Here is a 25,109-nt window from a genome sequence, read left to right on the forward strand (position 1 = left end):
ACCATCTCTTAAGATGCAAGTGTGTCCTAACTGTTCTGTTCTAAACTGACTGCTTGTATTGGGCATAAACTGTTGGGGTAGAGGCTGTGGGGGTGTGAGGCTTCCTCCCACACAGAAGTCATGAACAGCTCCGTGCTGATTCCAGCTGGCTCTGAAACATGAAGAACAACCCAGTGCATCCCAAAACCTCAGCCAGACAGAGGAGCACCTGGCATCTCTGCTCAAACATATTTGAGAGTGACAGCTGCTAGGGACAGGAGACACGAGAGGAGACGTGGAAGGAGGTGCTTGAGAGACAAGAAGACACACAAAAGGAGATGTGTGAAGAGGTGCGTTTGGAGAACAGGGAAGAGACGCATGGAAGAGGACACACGTGGGAACATGGATGGAGGTGCTGTCTTGGAAGGAGATGCTCCATGCCAGAGGAAGTCCACTTCTGAGGGACAGTGGCCTATGGGTGACCCACACTGGGGCAGGGACAGCCCCGAGGGACTGCAGTCCATGGGTGACCTGTGCTGGGGCAGAGACACTGCTGAGGGACCGCAGGGGACCCATGCTGGGGCAGGGACAGCCCTGAGGGACCGTAGGCCATGGAGGACCCATGCTGGAGCAGAGGAGCGGTAAGAAGGAAGGAGCCAGTGGAGGACAAGAGTAGGAAGCCCGGAACAGCAGAAGGAAACCCTGAGGCGCTGACCCCAACCTCCTGTGCTGCCTGTCGCTTCGCCGAAGGGATCGGGAGGGCATGAATATAACAGTAGCAAGAACAAGGGAAACTGAGGCTAGGAAGGAGGAGAGAGAGCTGTTTGACTGAAGTGGAGCCTGGAGAAAGGTTTCCCTAACTGTTTGTTTAATTGTTGGGGTTTTCTCTCTCTCTCTCTCTCTCTCTCTCTCGCTTTTTTTTTTTTCCCTCAACACCTGAGTCAGTAATTTAACTTATTGCCAATTAACATAAACTTTTAATTAAGTGAGATTCCCTTAGTTGAGACTGTTTTGCCCACAACACTGCCCTAATTCTGGAAGGCGTTCCAGCGCAGCCGTTACCTGCATGAAAAAAGCTGATGGAAAGTGTAACAGTAGAGATAAGTGTGGTATGTAAGGAATTTTGCCGTATGCTTAGTTGGTAGTCTCGTCATTACGAGTAAATCATTTGTTCCGTTTCACAAAATGGAGGGGAGTATTCAGCATTAGGCATGCACTCTTTTCTGCTCATACAGCTTTTTTTTTTAATCAAGTTGGAACTAAGCAGCACTAATGAACTTGCTTTACTTTAGCCTTCATGTGAAAATTGGGTTTTCATACTTAATCACTAAAACATGACAGAAAAAAAAATCTGAAGCATGTACCACCTGTTTTTCCTTTCATCTTGGTTCATTCATTAACTTCCTCCTATTAAAAGCCCTCCAAGACACAATTAACCCTTTTTTAATACTGTGAGACTTGAAATGATCATTAAAACTCATTAAAGAGGCGAAACTTATTTTCAAAGGCACTTTAATATTAAATTTTCCTGATTTCTTTTCTTGTGGTTAGGGTGGAATACTTAGGATACAGCCATCATGGTTACGGTGTTAACTGGCTATTCAAGTAATTAGCAATAATTGCTTGCTTAGCACTGCAGAACCAGAATCTGGTTTTAGATACTTTGAAATAATTTTCTATAATGAATATTGTCTTCTGAGCGTAGGCTATTCTACTAATGATACTGTCAGCAAGTCCTTTTTTTTTTTTTCTAGCAAGAAGAAAATGTAATTGAGGATAAAACACATTACTGAAAGGCTCGGGTGTTTTTTCTCTCCATGTTCTCTTGCATTATGGATTGTGCTGTTACGATAAGAGTGCAAACACTTAAGTTTTCACATTTATTGAATTAGTCTTGTTTTTAATGTCTTCTGAAATGCACAGGCATGCAGTCAATTGTATATTAACACTGACCTCAGTGCTGTTGCACAGGCATAAGTGAAGGCTGAAGTTGGTCTCATTAAAAAAAAAAAAAAAAAAAAAAAAAAGGAAAACAACTATTTTTTGGGTTCTATCAGTTGCCCAGCCTACTGCAGGCATTATATAAGCAATAGTCTTAGAGTTTAGTTGTTGGTTAGGATAGAGAAAACTCAGAAAAGGCTTCCAAGCTTATAAGCAGTGTTATTTAAAAAACACGTGTTTTTTGCGAGATGGAAGTGGTAGTGACTAATCGCTAAGAGTTTTAGAAATGCAGTGGTGACTTTAAAGCAGCGAACTGCCTAGGTTTTTGGTTTATGGCTGCAAATGCCTTAAAACTGTCATGAAACACCATTAAACTGTTAACTTACTTGTACTGCTAATATTAGCAGTGCAAAAGTGGGGTGTACCAGTATGATTGTAGTATTCAGTATAAATTTTATTAGGCACACTCAGTTAGCAGATGTACTAGTGTATCATACAATCATAAGATATTTTATAATTAGCTTTTATATTAACAGGGGGAATAATTTTGATAGCTTATTACCTCACAAAAATGAGCATAGTGGATCTTTACGTGGGTCGTTTGTTGCTTAACTTCTAACTTTGTCTTAAAGCTGTGACTAAAATTGCCCTGCGACAGAATGTGCTTTTGATTATTCTGAACCACATTTGATAACTGAAATTGTCATTAAAACTAGTTGTTCCATTTTCTAAAACATTATTTTGAAAACAGTTGCGTTTTTTTCTTTAAAACAGTGGCCTATTTGGACTATTTGTGTTCTGAAAGCACTAGTTCTTATGTTCTTATCTCCTTATTTTACTTAAAAATTTTATATAATCAGTAGAATGGGATTTTCAGGAGTGCTCGGTATTGGCCCAACTCTATCCAACAGAAGCTAGAAAAACAGAGGACTTAGGCTGATCCTTACAAATCTGCCTGTAGCTGCATGATGATATTCTTGTCCACCTCCTCAGTGAAGTTAAGGAGGTTTAAAATCGTATTTAAAATTCTAAGCTGCAAAAGTGAAAAATATGATAATGTCCTATATAGAGAGACAGCCTGATAATAGCCTATAAAAGGGCAGATCTTAAAGCTGCAGTCTGCTAGACTTCCTTTTATTCTATGGAAAGCAAAATCTGATAGAGGCAAAAATTTTGAAAGAAAAGCGTTAACGAGAAAGTGTATTCAGCTGTATCCATACCCAGAGGTAGGAGGGAAATATAAATGGGAAATAGAACGTGTATTGCATTGAGAACAACTTAGACAATTCAAGAAACAATACAAGTCGTATGAAAATGTATTACTACTAATTTCTCCCTCATTAATAAAATACCTTAATTCTAATGCACCGTGCAACTATTCAAACCCATATTTACAGCTTAGCACATATGAATTTGGAATGCAAAGTTATCTCAGCTAAAATGATTTGCTAAAATTACTTTTCAGTATATTAGAAACAAATAATGTGCCTTCTCATGATAACATTATTCTTATTCTTCTTGTTAAGGTGTGGGATGCTGTAGATGCAGGCTGCTGTTTAAAAACATACTCCTGTCACTACGGCGCCGTTCGAGCTGCCAAGTGGTCGTCTTGTGGAAGAAGAATTCTCAGTGGGGGCTTTGATTCCGTGGTTCATTTAACAGATGTTGAAACAGGTAAAGATCTTATAGGTGTACATTTTAGCCCTATTTGTTACGTTTTTTTGAGTCCAGCTAACTTTTTAAATCTTATTCTTTCTTCTGAAAATAAAGGTAAACTCTCCACAGATCACAGTTAGAATTCTTGAAATACGTCCTCACTAAAAAATAACATGACAATTTAGAATAGCTTAAGGTATTTAAGAAATCCAGGCTATCTTTACCTTCATGAACACATGTAAGCTTTGGGTATCTGGCATAGAAGAACCATGTACTGTTACCATGACAAGACATTGATTTTATCAGACTTTGTCTTTTATTTTCAGTCTCACTGCAGCAATCTTCTCATTTATATTTTCAGGTAAATTCTACTAATGCGAATGAATTTAAATTTGAATATAATGCTCACAAATTATAAACAGAATGGTTACTCTCATTAATGAAACTTATAACAGTAGGATATGTTTTTTGTGCCCAAGCTGTTTGAATAGACTCATACATCAGTGTATGAATGGAAAAATCTTATTTTATAAAATTCTAGAACAAATTCCAAAGATATAGAACTCCATTCTTATATTTTAATTCTGAAAATATCTTTAAATTAACTATCCAGTAACAGTAACAGAATAACAGTCCCTTTTGGATTAGGTTGCTTTTAGTGTTTCATTTGCTAGTCTAGTGTTTCAGATAATGGCAGTAGTATCTGTAAAAAGTTATGTTTACCAAGTTTAAAAACAGATAACCTTATAAATGATTCTTTCTTTACTGACTTAAGCATTAACTAGTATTCCGAACTTAGATATTCTGTATGTGTAAGGGCAAAATGAGTACTTACAAATCTTGAGAGTACTAGATGTACGTTATTGCTTTATTTGAAGGGCAGAGGATTCCTTGACGCTTCTGTGAGTTGTGGTTGTAATGTTGATGTTTGGACCAGACTTAATGTTACAAACCTGATTTGGAAAAATGTGACATGAATGATAGAAATTTTATTCTAATTTCATACACATTCAGCTCAGTTTCTACTTTTTTCCCTTGTTGTAAAGTTGCTCTGTTTTTCATACAAGTCGTTCAGTTCTTCCAGAGAAACAGAGCAAGCAGTTTGCCTCTGGAATCCAAATCAAGCTGGTATGAGAAGCCTCATTGCTATGTGAAAAAACTCTAAGGCAGCTATAAGGTTTTGATTTACATTAGTTCACAGAATCATTCATTTCTCCTCACTCTTCATCAGCGCTGAGAAGATTTCTTCTTTGATTGACTTCAGATAGATATTAGAGCTGTTCCTTCACAAAGGAGACTTTTTATGGGACTTGGCCTTAATTACTTTTCCTTGCTAGACTGAACTAACTATCACTATGTTTAAATGCAGTAAGTGCACGCCGACAGGGCTTTATAAACAGTAATACTGTCTTCAGTGAGTACTTTTGCTCTGCACTCGTCTCTTGCTCTCGTTCTGGTTCAAAATTTTTTCTAGACGTGTTTACTGAACTCTAATCTTTCTTGTCCTTGTTTTCGGTGTAGTTTTTATGTTACTTCTGTGTTATAAAAATTATTGCATCTTCTTTATCAAAACAAACCTAATAGTCTGAAGAGAATTACTTTTGAAAGTTTCAGAATGGTTGCAAGTACAACTTAGTACATGGAGCATTGTTTAACTGTTCACTTCTTTTTTTTGTTATTGTTTTGAGTTGTTTTTCTGTTAGGAACATAGCTGCTGCCTTATTAAATCCAAATTGTAGTCTAGCTAATTGTTTGTTCTGCATCTAATAACAGCTAGTTACAAGATTCTTCAAAGGAAAGTGCAAGCTTTGTTGTAACAAACAGTGCTAGAATAATTCTCCGTGAAATTTTGCTCCTAAGAATGGACTTAAGTTTGAGTATCCCTCTTCCTAAGACTTTTGCTTTGTCTTGGGTGACTCTTTTTAAACTCTTTATGGTTTGAATAATATCAGAGGAGAATGCTGAAATCTCGTCATTAATCAGCAAAAATAATTTGGTGTATTTTTTCAGTCTTATCTGAACTTAGTGGCAGAGAAATCCTGATGCAAAGGTAGAAGACATATCCATGAAAGCCTAATCTGCAATTTTATACCATCAAACCTTTTTCCCTTGTCCTGATAATTAATGAAAGTTCTGGATGGCCAGAGATGGAAGATACTGCAAGGTGGAAAAATTGGCTGACAGGAACCTTATGAGGTTCATCAAGGGCAAGTGTAAAGTCCTGCATCTGGGATGGAATAAACTTGTGCAACAGGACAGGCTGAAGGCAAACTAGCTAGAAAGCAGCTTTGCAGAAAAATATTTGAAGGTCCCAGTGTTAAATATGAATCAGCAGTGTGCCCTTGCAGCAGAGAAGGCCAACTGCATCCTGGTCTGTATTAGCGAGTGCGTTGCCAGCATACAGAGAAGATAAAACCAGGATCTTCTCACAGATGCACAGTGAAAGGATGAGAGGCAGCAGACACAGGTCTGAACACGGGAAACTTTGACTCAGCTTCAGGGTGGTCGAACACTGAAATAGGCTGTCCAGAGAGACTGTGGAGCTGCAACACTTGCAGATGTTCAGAACTCAATTGGACAGGTCCCTGAGTAACCTGCTGTAACTGGGCCTGCTTTGGGGTAGGGAACTGGACTACATGACCTCATACAGGTTGGAAGGGACCTCCAGATTCTTTGATGCTGCGGTGAAGAACACGGAAAGAAAAGAATTCAAACGATTGAAGTACAAGCAGTTAACTTGCCCTGGTTTGGTGAGTTTCAGAATACATGCTATTATTCAAGTTGTTTTTTTTTTTTTTAACTCATTTTTTTTCTAGATGTCATCCATTATCCTTGCATCAAGCTCTACACAAATATGGCTTCCTTGGAAAGCTGTTATTATACATTTTCTGCAGAGTATGTGTCTGATCCAAAATATTCATAAATGGTTTAAGGAGCTGGAAGCTGTTTGTATGAGTATTTCTGTGGGTATAGCTAGCGTGGTGCAAATGCAGTACTGTAACATGGGATTTCATAGATGTCTCTAGATCCAAAAAATTCAACTGAGCTGCCTTTTTTACTGTTTCCCTATCTTTTGTCACCTATCTTTTTTCACCTTTGTCACCTTTTTAAAAAAATCTGCAAAACTTAAAATGGTTATATAAACAGCGGTAACATATCATATTTTGTCAGACATATTTCAGTCAGCAGATTACATTCAAGTCTAATGAGCTTAAGCAGTGTAATTTTCAATACAGTAAAGTGTAAAAGACAACAAAAATGCCCATTCTGTGTAACATTGCAGAGACTGCTGATTACTGTTTTTTATTGTCCTATTTCGTGTGTGTGTTTTTGCATTATAAAAATACAGCTCTTAGCAGTATTAATATCACAGCTGTGAAACCCTTCAGTCAAATGTGAACCAGGGAGGCTCTGTGGTTGTAGTCATCTCTGTTAACGCTACATACTCTCGATCATTTTCTAGTAGTAGTAGTTCAGGTAGTTTGTTGTTTACAGAGTAATGGTAGCGCTATATTCTGTGACAGCTTGGAGCATTTTATTCCAAGAAAACTTTCTTTTGAAACAATTTTAGATCAAGTACACTTGACCTTTAACCTTCTGTTATTTCCAGATATAATGGAGATGCTCTCCCCGCTTTGGAAAGGCTATTTTGCATTTTTAAAATTTTATTTATTACTATTTTATTTTTGGAATGTGTTTTATACATCAGTGGATTCTTCATTAGTCGCAAATGAATCACTATAATAGCATATGCAGAACATTGACTGGGAGAATATTTGCATATTATAGGTATTTTTCATTTCTTTAATGTTCTGATAGAGGGAGTGTTCCAAGAAATCCTGGAGCACTTCCGAAGCTGCTGAATGCTGCAGTTGTGTTTCACGTCATGGACTGAGCTTGACTTCGACTGTAACTTCTTCAGACTTACAGTGAGGAATTTAATACTGTGGCCAGGCTACTGAAATTAAGCTGTTGGCTTTAAAGGAAAGGTCAGATGATATATAACATGGCCACTTGAAGCTAGGTGTTTTTATTTTATTTTATTTTAAATTATTTTGATCTTAAATGAGCCTTTTGCATCTCTAAGAGCCTGAATTTTGCTTTCTTTATTTTCTTGTTTATATCCTAACAAACACACCGTTATTATCATTAGTGTAATTGTATTCATTCAAGTAGAAGTTTTTGTGCTCATACATAATAATCATCTCAGGAGAGTTGTGACTTTCTTCTCTTATTCCCCTCCCTGCCAAGGTATTATCTGACACTTTAGAAAAAGAGTAGATTGAGGTGTTTTTTGTTTTTTTTTTTTTCTTTTGCATGCACATAGGTGTCTTTAAGATGAGGTCACAAGGTTCCTAGTAATAGAGGTTTATTTAGGTGTCACTGGCCAAAAAAAATTCTTTTAGCAGTCTTAAATAACATGCTGAACGTAGTTCAATGGTCAAATTCCATTAGATGGGAGGTAACAGCATTTTGTTACTTTTTATATTCTCAGATGTAAAGTCCTTGCAATAAGAAGAGAGAAAGATACTTATTTTGGGGATGTTCTTGAGAGTAAAAGTTGAAATGATTTTAATATTTCAAGCGACTCTGCTAGAGGGAGACTTGTGTCTATGGTGGAGGAAAAAAAATTAGGAAATGCATGTAGTAAGTGTAAGTTCAGTTCTTGGAAAAATAATCAAACAATTTGTAAGCACAGCAAGATTTAAAAAAAAGAGAAGTAACAGCCAACATCAATTTGTTAAGAACAAATCCTGTCTGATCAATCTAATTTTCTTTGCTCACTGTTGCGCATGAGAGAGCAGCAGACATCATAGATTGTGACTGTAATGAGTTTTTTTTTCATAGTCTTATGCCTTTTTGTAAACAAAGTAGGGAAATATGGTCTACTCTGCAAGATGAGTGCTGAAGTAGTTAAAAACTATTCATAGTATTTATCAGGAGTTTACTCACATGCCGTTATAGGTTTTAGACTTCACTTTTCTTTACAGCTTAGTGTAAGGAAGTGGATGTTTTTGGATTACTTGGTGTGTGAACCTGAGGACCGCTAAACACAGTTGCAAAAGCATCCTGTGCTCAATAACTGTGTTGATGTTCTGTGGAAAAAAACACAATGTTAAATAGCCTTTAAAATATCTGATTTCATAGTTGAGCAGTTTCACAGTAGGCTGCAGCATAAAACAAGCAGAAACATATGTTCAAGGTCTCTTTAAAGAATTTTTTCACACTGTGTATGTTACTGATGGGCCTTTAATGAATGAAGAAATGAATTAAAGCACTTTAGGATTATGAAACACATTGTAAAGATGTAGTAGATATTGTTATCAAAATTGTGAAAATTAAAGATTGGAAAAAACATTTGCTTTCTGCTTTGGAAAAACAACCTCTCACACAGGAAAATGATCTGTGGTATGGATTTTTCCTCAATTAGCTAAATAGGATTTTCAGAGAACATAATTTTCTACAGCCTGTGAGTTGACTGCATCTTTACTATGCCACCTCTAGGAAGTAAAATACAATAAATGTATATACAGTAAATGTACAAGCTTATTCAGTGAAATTTGTTGTAGTGTATTATGGATAAGGGAGTCTTCAGCTAAAAAAAGACATCTCTTCCAATATATAAAATCAGACCCCCAAAGGCTGCATATGCATTTCATATTAATAAGCTTAATAATTGTAAACAAAAGAATACATACGACAGAGAATGATAGAAACATGGAGCAGGATCTTGAGAAAACATTGAAATTGGATTTCCTACACTGTGGGGCTAGGTCCCATCATAGTACAGTTAGAGGTGCAGTGTGAAAAGCAGCAAATTCTGTACATAGTGGGTAAAACACACTAAATTAAATTAGGATAAAAAAAACCTGCTAATAGTTGAAATCGCTATTTCACAATATTGAATTGCACAAACTATTCTGCTGCGCATCATCTTCCAAAATCATCTGATCCATTCCTCAGATGAGTATATGTAGTAAGTTATTGAGGTTCTGAAAAATTTTCAGTGATGAACATTTCATAACTGTATAGAGAATGCACCTCAGCTGTTTAGCCCTGCAGTTTTAATACCTAAAAGGGAAGGATTTAAGAAATGTACTTATGTACCTGTTAGGAAAGACCATTTCACTTTTGATTATAGCAGAGAATTTGATTCAGGCGTGTTTATATGACAAGCAGTCTGGTTTAGATTCCGTATATTGTATAATTTTAGTTCTAGTAAAAGGAGAGTTTCATTGGCATACTATTGTGATTCTCCCCTTCTGAGTATTTTATCTACTGCTTCTTTGCTCCCATATTTTTATTTTCTACATTCCAATCTTTTTCTTATTTTCTGTGACATGGCAGCGAAATGAAATTTATGTGTATACCTAACAATGCCAAAGTCTTCAGAAGAGTATTTGCTGATCTTCCAAAAACAGAGGTTAAATTGAGTTTCATTTTGGGGACAGAGGGAATAAGAACAGAGGGGTTGATTTTAAAGTATTAATCAAAGAACCTGAGTTTTTAAGATTAATGCATCATGATTGTTCCTCACACCAGTCAAATACCTAGCATGGTTAATATCCACATCAGACAGTAAGGTACTGGCTTAGCATAGGAAAGAAAGCAGGTTAAAAAGTATACAGGTAAATTAGATGCTCTAGTTGTTTGCATAAATTTTATTTCTAAATATCAGACGACTGCCTGTAATGATCTCAGTGCCATTAGTGACTTTCACAGAGAGCTTTTGGATAAATAACAGACTCTAGAAGACAAGAAAAGGGCAAACACATCTTTAAAACATGGGGAGATAGGGTAAGGAATTAGAATTTAGGTTCTGGAAAAGTACTGAGCGAATGATCAAATTATTTGGAAGTAGAGGATGAGATGGGGAAAATGGAATTAATAACAAATTATGTCAAATCAAGTTTATTTCTCTCTGTGGAATAGTAACAGATCTTGTAGTTAGTAGAGGACATACATCTTGAATTTAGTGCTTGTCTTTTTTGGTCACGTCTTATGTGACTTTCTCATGCCTTAGGCTAAGGAAAGTGTTTATTCAGAGTAGTTGCTGGGAGCACAGTGGGAGGAAAATGTATGCACTGAGGGGAAAAAAACAATGTCTTGCTGTGCAGGTGAACAGAGATCTCAGTAAAGTCAGCTAACCAATTGATGCGTATCAAAAGATTACAAGATGAGTTTTACTGGATCACTTATGTGTATATCTAATGTCATTTGGGCAGTAAACTTTATGGAGATTTGTGACTGCTTAATCTGATGTTGTATGTCCTTTATGAAGCCATTTGACAGCATTAGTACAGGTAGGCTGCAGTGCAGTAAAGGCATCTTGGTTGTACTCCTGGAGTTTTTGTTATACGAGGTACTGGTAGGAACTAAGTTCCTTTGAAACAAGACGCTATTAAACTAGCGAGAGAGTCTCCATATGGAAGTTCAGTATTTTCTCAAGTGCTCTGGATGACAGAGCAAGATTTGTGTATGTGCAAATGAGGCCTGATAGTGGCATAAACGCGAGCGATCTCTTCTTGCTCCTGATGATTCTAATACTTTCTTCCTTCACTTTCCCCATCTCCTCCCAGTCATCAAGATGCTAAAAGCTCCTATGAAGAGAGAGAGAGTCACCGTTGTGTATAGTGATTCTGTATAGTCAGACTCTGTATAGTCAGGCCCTTGTGTATAGGGCCTCTGCTGCCCTTGTTACTTCTCGTTCCTCTTTTTGGGAGGAGGAACTTCATGAACTAAATTAAGTGTTTCCTTCAGTATTGAAAGAGGCTCTGTAGATCTTACATGGGTCATTGGGGACAATCCATAAAAAGCTGCAAAAGTCTATGTCCGTGTAGAATGGCAGTTCCACCCCCCTACACGCTCTACACTTCCTGCAGTCTATTTTCCCCTGCCCCTACTAGCTCAAAGAGAACACACATGATGAAGTAAAATCTTCTTTTTTTTTTTCTCCTTTAAAATGGATAAATACAAGTCTTTGACAAGTCTTGACTGTGTAAGTTGAGTTCAGCAGATGGGGAAAATGGAACTGATAATGAAACCAATTAATTTGGTTACAAATCATGAAATTAACATGGAAAATATATATGAGAGGTTTTTGATACTGTTCACCTAAGGGTAAGCATTTACACTCGTCACTAACTTTTTTTAGCACAAAGTATTTCTGGATGTTTAAAAAAACTTGTCTTAAGGCAACTCCCATTTGCTGAAAATTTAGATTGATGAATATTTTAAGAAGCCCTTGTCATAGTATTTTAAGTTTTTGACTTCTTCAGCATCTTCTTCACTGTGGCTTATGCAGTCACTTTATTTAATGTAGTTCTTTACACATGATATGTAAAATATAAAATGCAATTGAAATTATGAAGCCAAAAAAAAATATTTTTATCTCCGTCCATGCTGCTATTCCAAAATGATATTTCAGTCAAGGTATATTACTATCATGAATTTGTTAGGATAAAAGCAGTGAACTGTGGAAAAAATCCTATAAGTTAATCTAGCTGAATTCCATTGCCTTTGAAAGTTTTTACAAGCTAACTGATATTAACCACAGGATCCTGCGAAGATTAGTGCACACAATTAGATGTTGAGAACAGTGTAGCCCTGGGAACAGCCATTGCCTTGGTATGATGGTATGTAAATTATTTCCCACTTTGAAGATGAAGTTTCTGCTCTTACTTCACAGAAGTATAAGTAAACAACTCAAAAAAACAGTGGAAATTAGTTTAGGATGTGGGATTTGTATACAGACAGCAGTCGTCTTCTCTAGTTGTAATTTTTATCCTACTGAAAGAAAGCCTGTGGCTTCGCTGTGTAGAAACATTCATCCGTTGGATTCGTAGACTTAGCCCAGCATGTCAACTGAACTGGGACCTCTGTGGAGGTCTCCTCCTTAGTATGCAAATCCCTTCGTTCTCTCACAGGATGTTGTAGAATCCCATGAGCAGGATGAGTTGAATGTAGATGGAAATCAGTGAGTTCAGTCTCATAATTTCGGTAAATCCAAGTAGTCCACGATACTTGATGTGCTAATATAAACATATTCACCTTTGATTGCCTAAGTATTTTTGAAATTGGATTAAAATGAGTAAAATATTTCAGTTTATGCTCAAATTTTCATCTTCGTTTCTCTTTTTGTTTTAGGGAAGCAGATATTTAGCAGCAAAAATGAATTTAGGATCAGCACACTGAAGTTCCACCCTGCAGAGTCAAATATCTTCATTTGTGGAGGGTTCAGCCCAGAAGTTAAAGCTTGGGATATAAGGAATTGTAAGGTAATTAAAATATTATCTTTTTCTTCCCCTTTTTTTTAGTTTATTTAACGTACATTAATTCCAAGGAGCGATGAAGGACCCTTTTAAGGGAAAGGAGGTAAGTTAATTATGCTTGGCAAGTGCTCAGATGTGAGCAGTGAGTCAGGGCTCCACTTGTGGTCATTGCAGAACAAAACACTTTTTAAAAGCCAGTTTTATTTTTTCTAAGTGTTCCATCAGTAAATATTGGGATTAAATGTTTAAAAACTAACATGACCTACAATTTTCTGGCAGAATTTTAAAACTAAAAATAATCTCATACCTTTTTAAAAAAAAAAAAAAAAAAAAAGAAAAAAAATCACCAGGTCACATTCTTGTTGGTATCTTTGACTAATATGTTACTCTGTTTTTTGTGTTGGTGTCATGTATTCAAGTTTTAGCATTTAGGATGTTTCCTAAGTTGGATGTGCTATGCATTAGTAAACTGGTAGATGCAGTGTTTGGCTGAGATGTTATTCTGAAGTGTATTGCATTGGTCGTTGATTGTGTTGCTTTTGTTGACATGAAGCTCTGTAATGTTTCTGAAGCATGAAGAGAAAGACTGCACACAACAAATATCAATTTTTTGCTTCTCTAAATATGGGTAATATTCAGAATGTATTACATTTAGAATATAATGTATTTCAAACTGTAAAAAAAGAAGAAAAGAGCAGATGTGTTAGTCGTAAGCCATATGGTGACTGTAGTTCTTTTAACTTGTGTGTGTTTTGGTCAGGATATGTGTGCGTGTACCTTTTGTGTAGAAGCTTGGAGTAGTTTTACATTCATGAAAGATCACACAGAGGCATGTATGGCCTTTGCTTCTACTCTATCGTGAATCATAAAGGATGGTGTGCTCCCAGCTGTCATTCAGAGTTCAGATGAGACTAGAGCTGTGTTCCCTAAATGTGGAAAGGAAAGGCGAGCTGATGTCCCTGTGCACACAATAGGGCATAGAACAATAGCAACTGTAATCCGAGTAGTTCTTTGATTTCCTCTTGAATTTCTGTTCTTGCAGATCCTACTTATCCTGGTTAGCCATCTATTTGCTCTTGAGGGTGTCTGAACAAAGCTAAGACTGCGTGTCTGAGCTCAGTGTCTGACCTTGATGCGCTAAACAGAATAATAGTGGAGAGATATAGGCAAATATATTTCATATATGAGGACTCTTAACAGGCGAGCTCTGAAGATGTTATGGGAGTCACTTTATTAAGGAACTGCAGTATTCTTATGTAATCAGCAATCTATTTTCTGTGCTGCAATTGCTCCTTTAGATCTGTCACTGGTGTTTGATGAAAGTGTTTAATTCAGTCTGGGTAATGGGATTGTTTGGTGAGTATGTAGGATCTGTAACTTTAGGCGTCCCTCGCTTCGATGAGATCTCAAACGAAAAGCATTTGTGAGTGCACATCTGGAGTGCCAAGTCTGAGACTACTCTAAAACAAATTTATTGTGAGTTTCAGAGATACAGTGCTAACATGAAAAACTGGATAAAAAGTAGAATTAATAGATAGAATTTTTCCCATCTGTCATGCTTTTATGATGGTTAGTTTTCACTGATAAGTATATAAAGAGATACTCAAAACAGTTCCATTAAGGAAGATAATTCTAGTTTTAGACTGTAAAACAATGAATACTTAAGATGAAGAATACCTATGTAACTTTTTAAAAAAGTTGTGATACTTTTTGTGGGAATGTTTTTTCCCTGCCTGCCCCTTCACCAGCACTGCAGTGGTATACAGTACTCTGATATTGTCAGTAAATGATTTTTGTATACCGTCTCTAGAATCAGGAACTGGTGGAACATGGAAGTATATATGACACAGGTGGAAAATAATACCAGTTCATAAGGTGTTCATTGAGTATGATCACAGGTCACCCTGTACATTTACTGTAGAAGAAAAGCTATTTTTCTTTTCTTTTTTTTTTTTTTTGGCTGGGGTGAGAGGAGTGGGAGGGGAGAAAGACTAATGAAAGTCTTTTCTCCTGAACAGCAGGGCCAGTGATTCCATAATGTGCAAATCAGGTAGGGAATATAATTTTTCTTTCTTGAAACTCTCGTAAGAGAAGACCTAGTTGTGTGCAGGAGGTGCAGTCTGTAACTATATACTTAACTGTCCTTTTTAACATAAAGGACCCGTTTGTATGTCATTTATGGTGAACTTCCTTTAAAAAGTATTCCAGGAGATAAATGGGAAAATGGGTATAGATTTTTTGTAAAAATTAGATTCTTGACCATAATGTCAAATTTGAGATATTTGATCCTAGTCAAGAAGATGATGACAGAAGTGGAGGACAGGACATGCTTTCTGAGACTCTCTAACCTGATGCAATAAGCTTTCCCATGAATGATGCTATGAATTAGTGGGCTAAATAACAGATACTACTGCTTGTGCTAAATAAACTGGTTCTGAATCATCTCCTGAGTCTACTGCTCTCCTTTTGTTGATATCTGTGCTAATGCTTGGTATTTTGGTTTTGTCTTGGAATGGTGTTACAGTTGTACCAAGAGAAATGACCTGAAAAGTGCTGTTCTTCTTGGGTCCTGCTTCCTCTTCATGAAATTTCAGTGTTTCAGTATTGCTTTCCCTTGGTACCAGACAAGGTATCAAGCAATACTTTATTCCAAGCAAAGAAGACACTAAACGTGTTCATCACTCGAGGAAAGCAACTCCTTTCCTTGTTAGATTTGTGCCTTGACTCAGCTACAACCAAAATTCTATATTGATTTGTCTGACCTATTTGCTTATGTTTCAGGCCTGTGTAACCATAGCTGCACAAAACAGTTCCTTTGGAACATGAGCAGATTTGGGACAGCATGCGCTTTTAACCTGGAAAGAGGATGCAGAGCAGTGAATGCATCCCATGCTGTAACTGCCAAATATTGATAGCCGGTTTAGCTTGCTGCACCACAAAAGATGCCTCCTGCAGAAATGTGTGCTTGTCCTTGCTACAAGACTGGAGTATGTTGATTGACAAGGGGCAGTTTGATAGCCTTGGGATAGCCTTCTCAGATAAACTGGTTTTGAAAAGCAGAAAAGGGGAAATACCTTCAGATCCCTCACCGATGATCAACATTGCTGGAACAGGGAGAAGGCAAGCAGAGAGGGTGTAGGACGTGGTTTGCATGAGGCGTTATGGCAGTACGGAGCAGGCACGTGAACTGAGAGGGAGATTACAGTAGAAGATGAAGAGATAAGGTGAGTTTAAAATTGGTGAGGTGTTTTAGTTTATAAAAGGCACTGTTATAGGAAGGCACAGGAGCAGGCCAATACTGGTAGATTTTAATAGCTCACCCATTTGTATCTTCTGTAATTCTGATAAAACCTAGCCTTGCTTGATATGATGTTCTGCTATAATTTAATTCTAATATTTTTATGTAAACTACATGTCTAGCAAAATTGCAATGAAGAAAACTGCTCAGTTCTCAGTACTTTACTACTGTGCAGTGGTAAGAAACGAGAGTTATGAATAGAATCACCCTCTTGCAGCGTTGCAGGGGATGGCATAGAAGCTGCAGGTGTGTTTGCATGCAGACCCACTAGCGAACACTTTGGCAACATCCCTAATACATTTCCAGAGGACAAACAGGCACTGTAAAAGCCATTTATGTTTATATAGGCTAATAGAAGTGAAATGTGAATACTTACGCTTTATTAGTTTGACTATACATTCACTGTAAAGCAGCGCTTAGGTTTTCTACTCATTAGAGACTTTATCTTTGAGAGTCAAACAGTATTTTATTGTACCTTATGCTTTGCTGCCCAACTGCCTTTTTTTTTTTTTCCCTCCTCCTCTTTGCTTACTGATCTGAGTATGGTGCCTGTTTTTAATGGATGCAATGAGGTATTTGTCTTTCTATGGGTCATTCTGTGTCCTCATTTTAATATTATTGCCTATGTAGAGGGTACTCAGGATTGTTGTATTATGAAATTTTTCTTTTGGACTCAGAACATTGCTGTTGTTTGATCCCATTTAATGATTTTCTCAATAGGCAGTGCTTTCTGTGGTCAAAATACTGTATATAGCAAAACTTAAACTAGCAGAATAATGCATTTTTATCTCAATAATTGGCCATGTGCTCGTTTTTGTAATGCTGAAGTTCCATCCTTAGGACCTGCCTTAAAGAACTGTTGAATGGTGAAGAATGAAAACGCTGGTTGCTTGTGTAGCTAGTCCTGCAGCACGCTGCTTAGAAAGATTTTGTGCAACTCCATTTCTATAAGCTGATGCTAATGAAAAGATAATGATAGCATTGCATAATATTGCAAAGAAATAATTTACTGTCCAAAAGAATAAATGAATGAATTCATGTGTATTCTGACATGCAGAATAGGAAAGATTTTAGGCTTAGTGAAACACAAAACCAGCCTGTTTCTTTTGTACCAATTCTATACCTGATTTTCTGAGGAAGGTTTTCGAAGGCGTTACCTGCTTTGTTCATTGGGACGCAATTATATTCATGCAGAACTTTGTCAGTCAGAAAACTATCCAATTAAGCAGTGCATTAGGAATATCGGTTTTAATAAGAAGCAGTGTTTAATCAGCTTAGGAAGTGGAAGGTGTAGCTTTAGCCTGGAAATATATACTGATCTTTTTTTCACACATTTGTTAATTTGAAAACCATAGTTTTCTAGTTATTGTGATTGACTTAAGCAACAGGGTATTTTACTGTCTTACCCTAAAAAATTTCCAAAGAGGAGAAATACAGTTTGTGTTGTCCTTTGTTTTTCCTGTCTGAGGTAGCCATATCTCAGCAGATTGTTAGGCACCTAAATTCATGTTCATTTTGAAGTAGTGTTTTGATTTGAAGAACTATTTGTGAATGTTGAAGGTCATAGCTGAGTCGAAAAAGGGGGAAAAATAATCAAACTCTGATTGATTATGGCTCCCTCTTACAGAATTAATACCACGTATGCAGAATAATGTAGTTACATTGCAAACTATCAGCTATACAACGGTTTGATTAGGTGTGAATTATCAATATCTAACGTCTGCTTCTCCCTCCCCAGTTTGGGTATTTCATTAGATTCTTCAGGTATTCCTGTGTTTTCAGCTTATATTATCTTTGTTCAAATGATGCAAACAACTTGTTTTCATTCTGTTCCGTCTTCTACGCTTATGATCATGGTCAAGATTGGATAAAGCGTACTGCCCAATATTTCGAAATTTATCCTGTTGTAATGAGTGCTTTTTGCTCTTAACTGGAATAGCTGGTTGAGGGCTTGTTCTACTTGTTTTCGGTTTTGATGCAAACGTCCTTAACATCTTTCAAGTGCTTTCATCCTAATTCATTACAAGATTTTCCTTGGTATTCTTGCTGATATGAGTTTGCAGTAGCTTTGGTCCTGTTTTGCCTCAAAGTATTATTTCAAGTGATATAACTTGTCATTCAGCTGGGAATGATTGTGTGGGTGAAGTAGTGATTTCCCCATCCCCTACTATCATACTCCTGATGGCCTTTTCAGGCCGTGCAGCATCTTTTGGTAGTATAGTAAGCATCCTAAATAAAGTGCTTGAGTCTTGTTATTCATTTCACATTAAAAACTCAATTTCAGCATTCAATGGTAATTCAATTTCCGAGGTGGTTCTTCAGAACGTATTCCTGTGTTTTAATGGGCTATCCACTTGCACATTTTAAATTTAAATAATTAAGGCAAAATAACCATTATCTATTTCAAATGCATAACTTCAAAAGTATCTGACTCCTCACTTAGGAACTGATGTTAAGTTCTAGGCCTGCGTCGCTGAGAGAATTTTTGGTGGAGATGCAAAGAAAAGCAATAACATCTATCACAGAGGTGGAAGGAATGACTAATAAGAAAAGTGTTGTCCAGCTACACATATATAGTACTTATGTGCAGTGACTGGAAATACGTAAAGATAGGTTTGAGGCAGTCTTTTAGCTATTAAACCCGTGAGAAATGTACAGTAGTCTATTAATCAGAGAAGCGGATATCCGGTCTGTTTTACTTGATTAAAAAAAAAAAATGTTGAAAGCATATTGCTATCCTTTTTCTGTTGAGCAAATAGGCAAAATGATTTCAAATGTAGCACTGGGTATTGCACAAAATGAACGAGAATGGAGGAACAACAAGGAAGTTAAAATCTTCGAGGTAAAGCTAAGCAATATACCTGACAGAGAAATGAATGGATGGAGCAGCTTGTTAACTGCTCAGTAAATCGTAAAGTATACAGGCAACTCAGTATTAGAGACAAGTAATCAAAGCCTGAAAAAATAAATAGAAGAGGCATTTGAATGAATTTAAGGACTTATTATAGTGGTATTTTGTTCTATTTCTGTTAAATCCAGTTTCATCTCTCTGGAGAAGAGATTATTCTGGAGACTTTATATCACTGTATAATGGATTGATTAAATTTATGAAAGATTTGAAGAAAGTGTATACAGACTTTATGAAAAGGCCATAAAAATTTGAAGAGCGCTGCTATGTTAAAAGAAGTGCTGATCTCTGCATTGTTTACCAAAAGGACAGCATCCTATTGAACAGGGTCCCCACAGAGCATTTGGCCTCACAGCTGAACCTGTAAAAGCAGACAGCCCTGTAAAAGGAATCACACAGTAACACTGATGCTTTACGTTAGTCATTTATTTTAGAAGTATTCCCTTTCTCTGCTGAGCTGTGGTCTTAAGATGTCGCACCAGTTGCATTGCACAGTCACTTACTCTTCTGGCTGATCTACATTAGCTTTTTAGACAGGAGGCAATATATATTCCAACCATTTATTCTACCTGAAACTTTAATATTCCTTGAAATACTAGTGGAAAACAAAGGGTTGAGCTTGGATCCTTTAACTCAGCATGAAGGATTTCTTTGTGTTTACTAAAGCAAAATTATTGCAGCTAAACGTGTTAACTTTTTGGTTTTTAAGTCTAGATTCCTAGTCTCATACAGTTGTAATATCAGAACAAAACTACAACTTTAACTGCCTTGTACTGATACTACTTTTAAAGGAACTAAAGTTCCGTATATTGGAAGTGAATTGTCAGATGGAATTGAAAAGATTTATTTGCATGTGTCAACAAGGCGTACATATTGTAAAGCAAGGATGTTATTAGCTCTGCTGAAAAGACATAAAGCACTCAAGAACTCGTGTATGAATGCATTCATTTACATTTTCTAGATGCATCTGTATAACTGTATTCTTAGTTTTTGTAACTTTTACCTTTTATTAACATTCTGCTTTGATTGATGAAACCCTCAACATTTCTTTATCATGTGCACAAAGAAATATGAGGAACTCTAAAGGTAAGGAAGTCAGTAACCATTCTCAGACTCTGGTTAAAATGGAAGAATAATTTATTCCACTGTTTGATGTAGTCTGTGTTTGATCTCTTTTAGGGCTCTCATACAATTTTGTTGATGTGTGTGTTTTTTGTCTTGTAAACCAACAAGGCTCACTGGAGATTTGGAAAGATGTGTGAGCTATAGCTGTTGGAACAGCGTGCCCTGAAACAGTGCCATGCGGTAATCTGGAGAAGAGATGAGTGAAGGAGATCAGGCCATGGCTCTGCTTCTTTCTGATTCTGATCTTTAAGCCATATTAAGTTCTTAGACCCCTCCCCCATGCAACTTCAGTTGGCTTTATGTAGGTATGATAAAATCCTTAATTCTTGCATGGTGCTGAGGTACCAGAGAGATTGTCACGGTACAGTCTGATTCAGCCAGAAAATTTAAAAATGAATAAATAAAAATAACCAGGATTAATGGTGCAAATAACTGTTTATATTTGAGGAGGAGGAAAAAGGGAAAAGTCATCAGGCAGCTGAGGCCCAGTAATCTGACCTGACACAGCCACAGAACAGATTTGAAGGAAGGACTCGTTCACGATGTAGGAATAAATGAAATAAAAGATAAAATTTGAGTTAAGCAAAGGTAGGTTATATAAGACTTACCTTATGAAACTGGTGTCTTACCTTTAAGATTTCTTTGTGGGACTTTGAATAGAGCATTTAGTTAAGCTGCAGAATGCAGGGGCTAACACAGATCTTGTAAAATGAATAAACTAGCTGAAGGGGGGAATCTCAAGAGCATAGAAGAACACGCTTTGCCTGGAAAGAATTTGGGGAAGTGCTTCAAGAATTGGCCCAAATGGAAACAGTATTTAATGTTTTATTTTTGAAAATAGTGTGATGCAAAAAGAGGTGTGCTAATACAATCATCAATTACATAAAAGGAATGGAATATCATACAGGAAAAATAGCTCTGGATTATTAGAATTGGGATGAGTGCAAATGAGTAAAAAGGTCTTGCCTTTTGGGCTCGATAATTTTGGCTAGACACCAGGCAAGTTTCAAAAAAGATGAGTACCAAGACACTCTGTTACACTGATAGGCAAACTTGGGGAAAACTTAGATTGAGAGATTTATACAAAATACCTGTCCCTGAAACTGAGGCCTTATAAGCTTTAGAACAAATTAGAAAAATGGTGGAAGCAGTTATTTTGAACTTCTAAAATTAGACTGGAAATGCACTGCAGAATTGTTATTATTAATAGAAGCAGGGTTAGAGTAACAATAGGTCTTTTTTCATACTGGTATACTATTCTGCATTGAACATAGCTACAATTTTGTAGCTAAGTCAAACAGTCATCTATAGCTGTATGCTTTAAAAAAAAGAGTACTCTTTATATTGTTGATCTGTTTCTCTGTATTTGAGTTTATAAAGAACTAAGCTTAAGTCATTAAAGAATAGTTAAATAAAAGTGGAATGCAAGGGCAGTGCATTTGTTTCCCTGGAAACGTTCTATTGCAATTTTTTAAAGATGAGATGCAGTCATTTTAAGCAGCATGTATTTAGGAGACCTAATGAATTTGTCTCTGGATGGCATATAAATATGAAAAAAGGTTGTAGAAATTGGTGGAATTAGTTGTACTTCTGGTTTCTATAGAGACAGCCAATACATAGTCATGTACTGGTGGTGTTACGATGAACAACGTAATTAAAATAAAATGATTTATGCCATGCTTTAGAATACTGAAGTTATTTTTCTCACACTGTCAGAGACATCCTTACTGAATCTGTTGACAAAAGGTTCAAAGAAATATGGTGCAGGTAGATTTGCACATGCGTCATGGTGTTTGTTTTTAATTTAATTATTAAATCTTAATTTACTATTAACATACAGTGGTCCTTTTTGAGTATGAAAGTACACTTTATGTGGCTGCAAAACACAAAGGGACTGTCCATGTGTGTATATCTGGAAGGTAAATATGGTGGTATTGCAGGATGAGGATTGTAGATCAGTCTGTGCATACAGTCTCCCCAGGAGCAGCCACCCCTGCAAAAGGGAGCATTGAAGTAGGCCAGGAGCAAAACATACCTGCTTCTGGAGCATGGGTGTGCAAGCGTGAAGCTGCTGGGGAACAGTCAATCCTGTTCTGCTCCGTATTTAGACAACGGGCCAAGCAGTCCTTAGGTAAGACAGATTCCACAGGTGGAGTGCAGGCGGGGACTTTATAGGTCCCTGAAGATTGTAATATTTTGTAATTAAGTAAGAACAGCTGTTTTGGGGCAAAAAAAAAAAAAAAAAAAAAAAAAGCAAGGCAAACTTCCTTGGTATGAGTCCCCAGAAAGGATACGCAGGCCCTTCTAAATTACAGTTTTGAGACTGCCTGAGCCGTAGACAGTGTCTCTGTCTTTCACAGCTTTCTGTGAATTTATTTGTTCTTGATTTTTAGCATCTGTGGCATCCTGTAGCAAGGAATTCATCAATTTAAACATGCATTGTGCGAAGAACCATCTCTTCCTGTATGTTTTGAAGCTGCGTTCTGCTAGTTTAGATTCTAAATTCTTATCACAGAAGAAACTGTTCACTTTCTCCATGTCATCTAGACTTATTTATTTCAGATCCTTTCAAATTCCCCTCGATCATCCTCTTTCTTGACCGAAAAGTCCTTAATTACTGTTCCTCATAAAAAAAAAAAAAAAAAAAGTCATTCTGTATCTTTGATGTTCCTTGTCTCTCTTCTACATGTAGATTTCATTTCTGTATCCAATTTGAGATGGGAAGACAATTTTAAATGAAAGTCTGATGAAGTATTTTAATTTTTCCTAATAAGCAGCTGAAACTTTCCGTCACGGGATTCTCGTGCTTTCTCAAGCAATCTGAAAGTGTCTTTAAAAAAATCAGTGTATACCGTGTTGGTAGCTAAAGTCTTCTAGGTCAATACCAGATTAAGCTCAACAGTTTCTTTTTAATCAGTCTCCCCTCCCTTTTAATGATGCTCAGAATGCTTATACAGTCTTGAGCTTGTGTCTCAAAACACTAGCGGTTGCAAACAGAACAAAAAAACTTAATTAAATAGAAAAGCAAAATACTTTTTTCAGTATCATAAAGAAATACAGCAGACTTTATACTATGCTAAAATTGTTTTAAAGAACTCGGCAGTCTAAAAGAACATAAAACCATACCGTTCTTGACCTTTCTATCTATAGTATTATCCTATTTTTTGATTAAAATTGCCATTAAAGCTTTTTAGATGGAGATCAGAAACATAAATTAGATTTGTTACTTGTTCACTTGCTCTTATAAAGTACTTATAAGAGTCTTTTTTGTTGCTCATGAGTATCTAAAAAGCGAAACTACTCATCAACCTCAAACCACGTAGAAAATCTATAGAGATTAGTGTGTGATTGGAATGAATTATCTCAGTCTGTAAAAGCAGATCATTTAAACTGTGATAAATTAGCATTCATTTCTGTTAACACAAGTGCCTTCCACTGCAGTAGAGAAATACTTTATTTTGTGCAAAATAAACTTTTTTTTTTAAGATGGAAGCGAGTTCCAGCAAGTTTCTCAGGCATGTCATGAATTAATTGTCAGAGGTAGAACAAAGCAGGTTTGATTATGAGTACTTTTCAGAGCATGGATGTTGCAATTAGTTATTTTTGAAAGCTATCTTTACAGGGGAATTTAAATATTATGTATACCAAATTTCCAGCTGCTAGTCAGTGTTAATGTATTGTTCTGAGTCAGTTCCTACTATGTGGTCAGATGAGTGAACAGCGTTGTTTTTCTGAGGTGGATGTCGGAGGTATAGAAGAAGCTCTGAAACAGAAAATTATCTTTATAAAATGAGTACAGAAGACTAAGATAAGCAGGGGAAATTGATTATAAGTCTTTATTTAATAACAGAGAAGCAAAACTGTGTACGTATGGATGTGCGCATTTCACAAAGGTTTTTTGGAAGCCTCCGGTAGCTGAAGACCCAAACAGGATGTTTGCATTTGTCAGTTTTCTCTTTAAGATATTAACATATTAAAGAATCACTACCCTGCATCACTGTTTGGGATTTTATTATCTTTTATTGCTGTACGTTGTTCTTTCTCATTTCCAGAAGCTAATTGGCCTTTGCCTGTGCTTCTCTCTCCCTGTTTCCGCACACATTTGTGCTTCTCGGTTGTTTGATCTTCCCAGCTCTCTGGGTTAGAACTGGGCACTTCTGTAAAGGTGCCTGTTGCTAGGTAACCGCCTGCCACAGGTAGGTCTGGCTGGCCGAGCACCCTTCTGCGTTTGTAGCGTTTGGGGTTTTTTTTTCCTTCCTTCTCCCCCCCCCCCCCCCCCCCTTGCATTTAAATTTATTTTCAGTTCTGCTGCAGTTGATACAGCTATCAGGATTTTCTGTGGTTTCCATTTCTCATTCAAGGCACCTGTTATAAACAGGGTGTATATATATATGTTTTTTTACTTCTATAAAATAGCTTAATATTCTACTTTACTAATGAACTATGGGCTTCCTTTTTTTTAAACTCTAAAGAGAGATATGCACGGTAATGTCTCCATAGACAAAGTGGGGGCAATAAATATGCAAATATCACTTTTGGCTTTACAAAGTTGAATTGCTTTCTGTGTTTTGCAGATTACTAGGATGAAAATGACCGGCTAGAGCAGTAACACATTTGTATATTCACTTTCTTAAAAATGCAGGCAAATTGCTGAAAGGTGTGCCAGTTTTTAATTCGGCAGGTTTACCTCTTGTTGACCTCGCTGCAGCGTGTGGAGCGCTTGCGTGACCGAGGTTCTTCGCTGAATGCAAACACGGTGTTTCGAAGCCGTGTGTTTCACAGAGCCTGTGAAAGGCGATGGCGGCAGCCGCTGCTGCGTCGAGATCACAGGGAACAGAGCTCAAAGGCACCTCAGGAGATCGTCTAGCATATCTCTTTACTCTAAAGCGAGATTAACTGGTTTTGAACGCTTCCATGCGTTTTGAGTTTG

General features: G+C 36.8%; 1 protein-coding gene across 2 annotated transcripts in view; it reads left to right on the forward strand.

Annotated features, from left to right (window-relative positions):
• The window catches only part of WDR25 (WD repeat domain 25), a 67,973-nt gene that overhangs the window by 37,738 nt on the left and 5,126 nt on the right, over positions 1-25,109 (forward strand). For both annotated transcript variants that reach the window (XM_068947029.1, XM_068947030.1), the window contains exons 3-4: positions 3,447-3,594; positions 12,724-12,854. In XM_068947029.1, coding sequence (XP_068803130.1) covers positions 3,447-3,594; positions 12,724-12,854 — 279 coding nt within the window. The remainder of the gene's footprint in view (positions 1-3,446; positions 3,595-12,723; positions 12,855-25,109) is intronic.

The sequence above is a fragment of the Struthio camelus genome, chromosome 5 (genome assembly GCF_040807025.1).
Source record: "Struthio camelus isolate bStrCam1 chromosome 5, bStrCam1.hap1, whole genome shotgun sequence".
Lineage (NCBI taxonomy): Eukaryota > Metazoa > Chordata > Aves > Struthioniformes > Struthionidae > Struthio > Struthio camelus.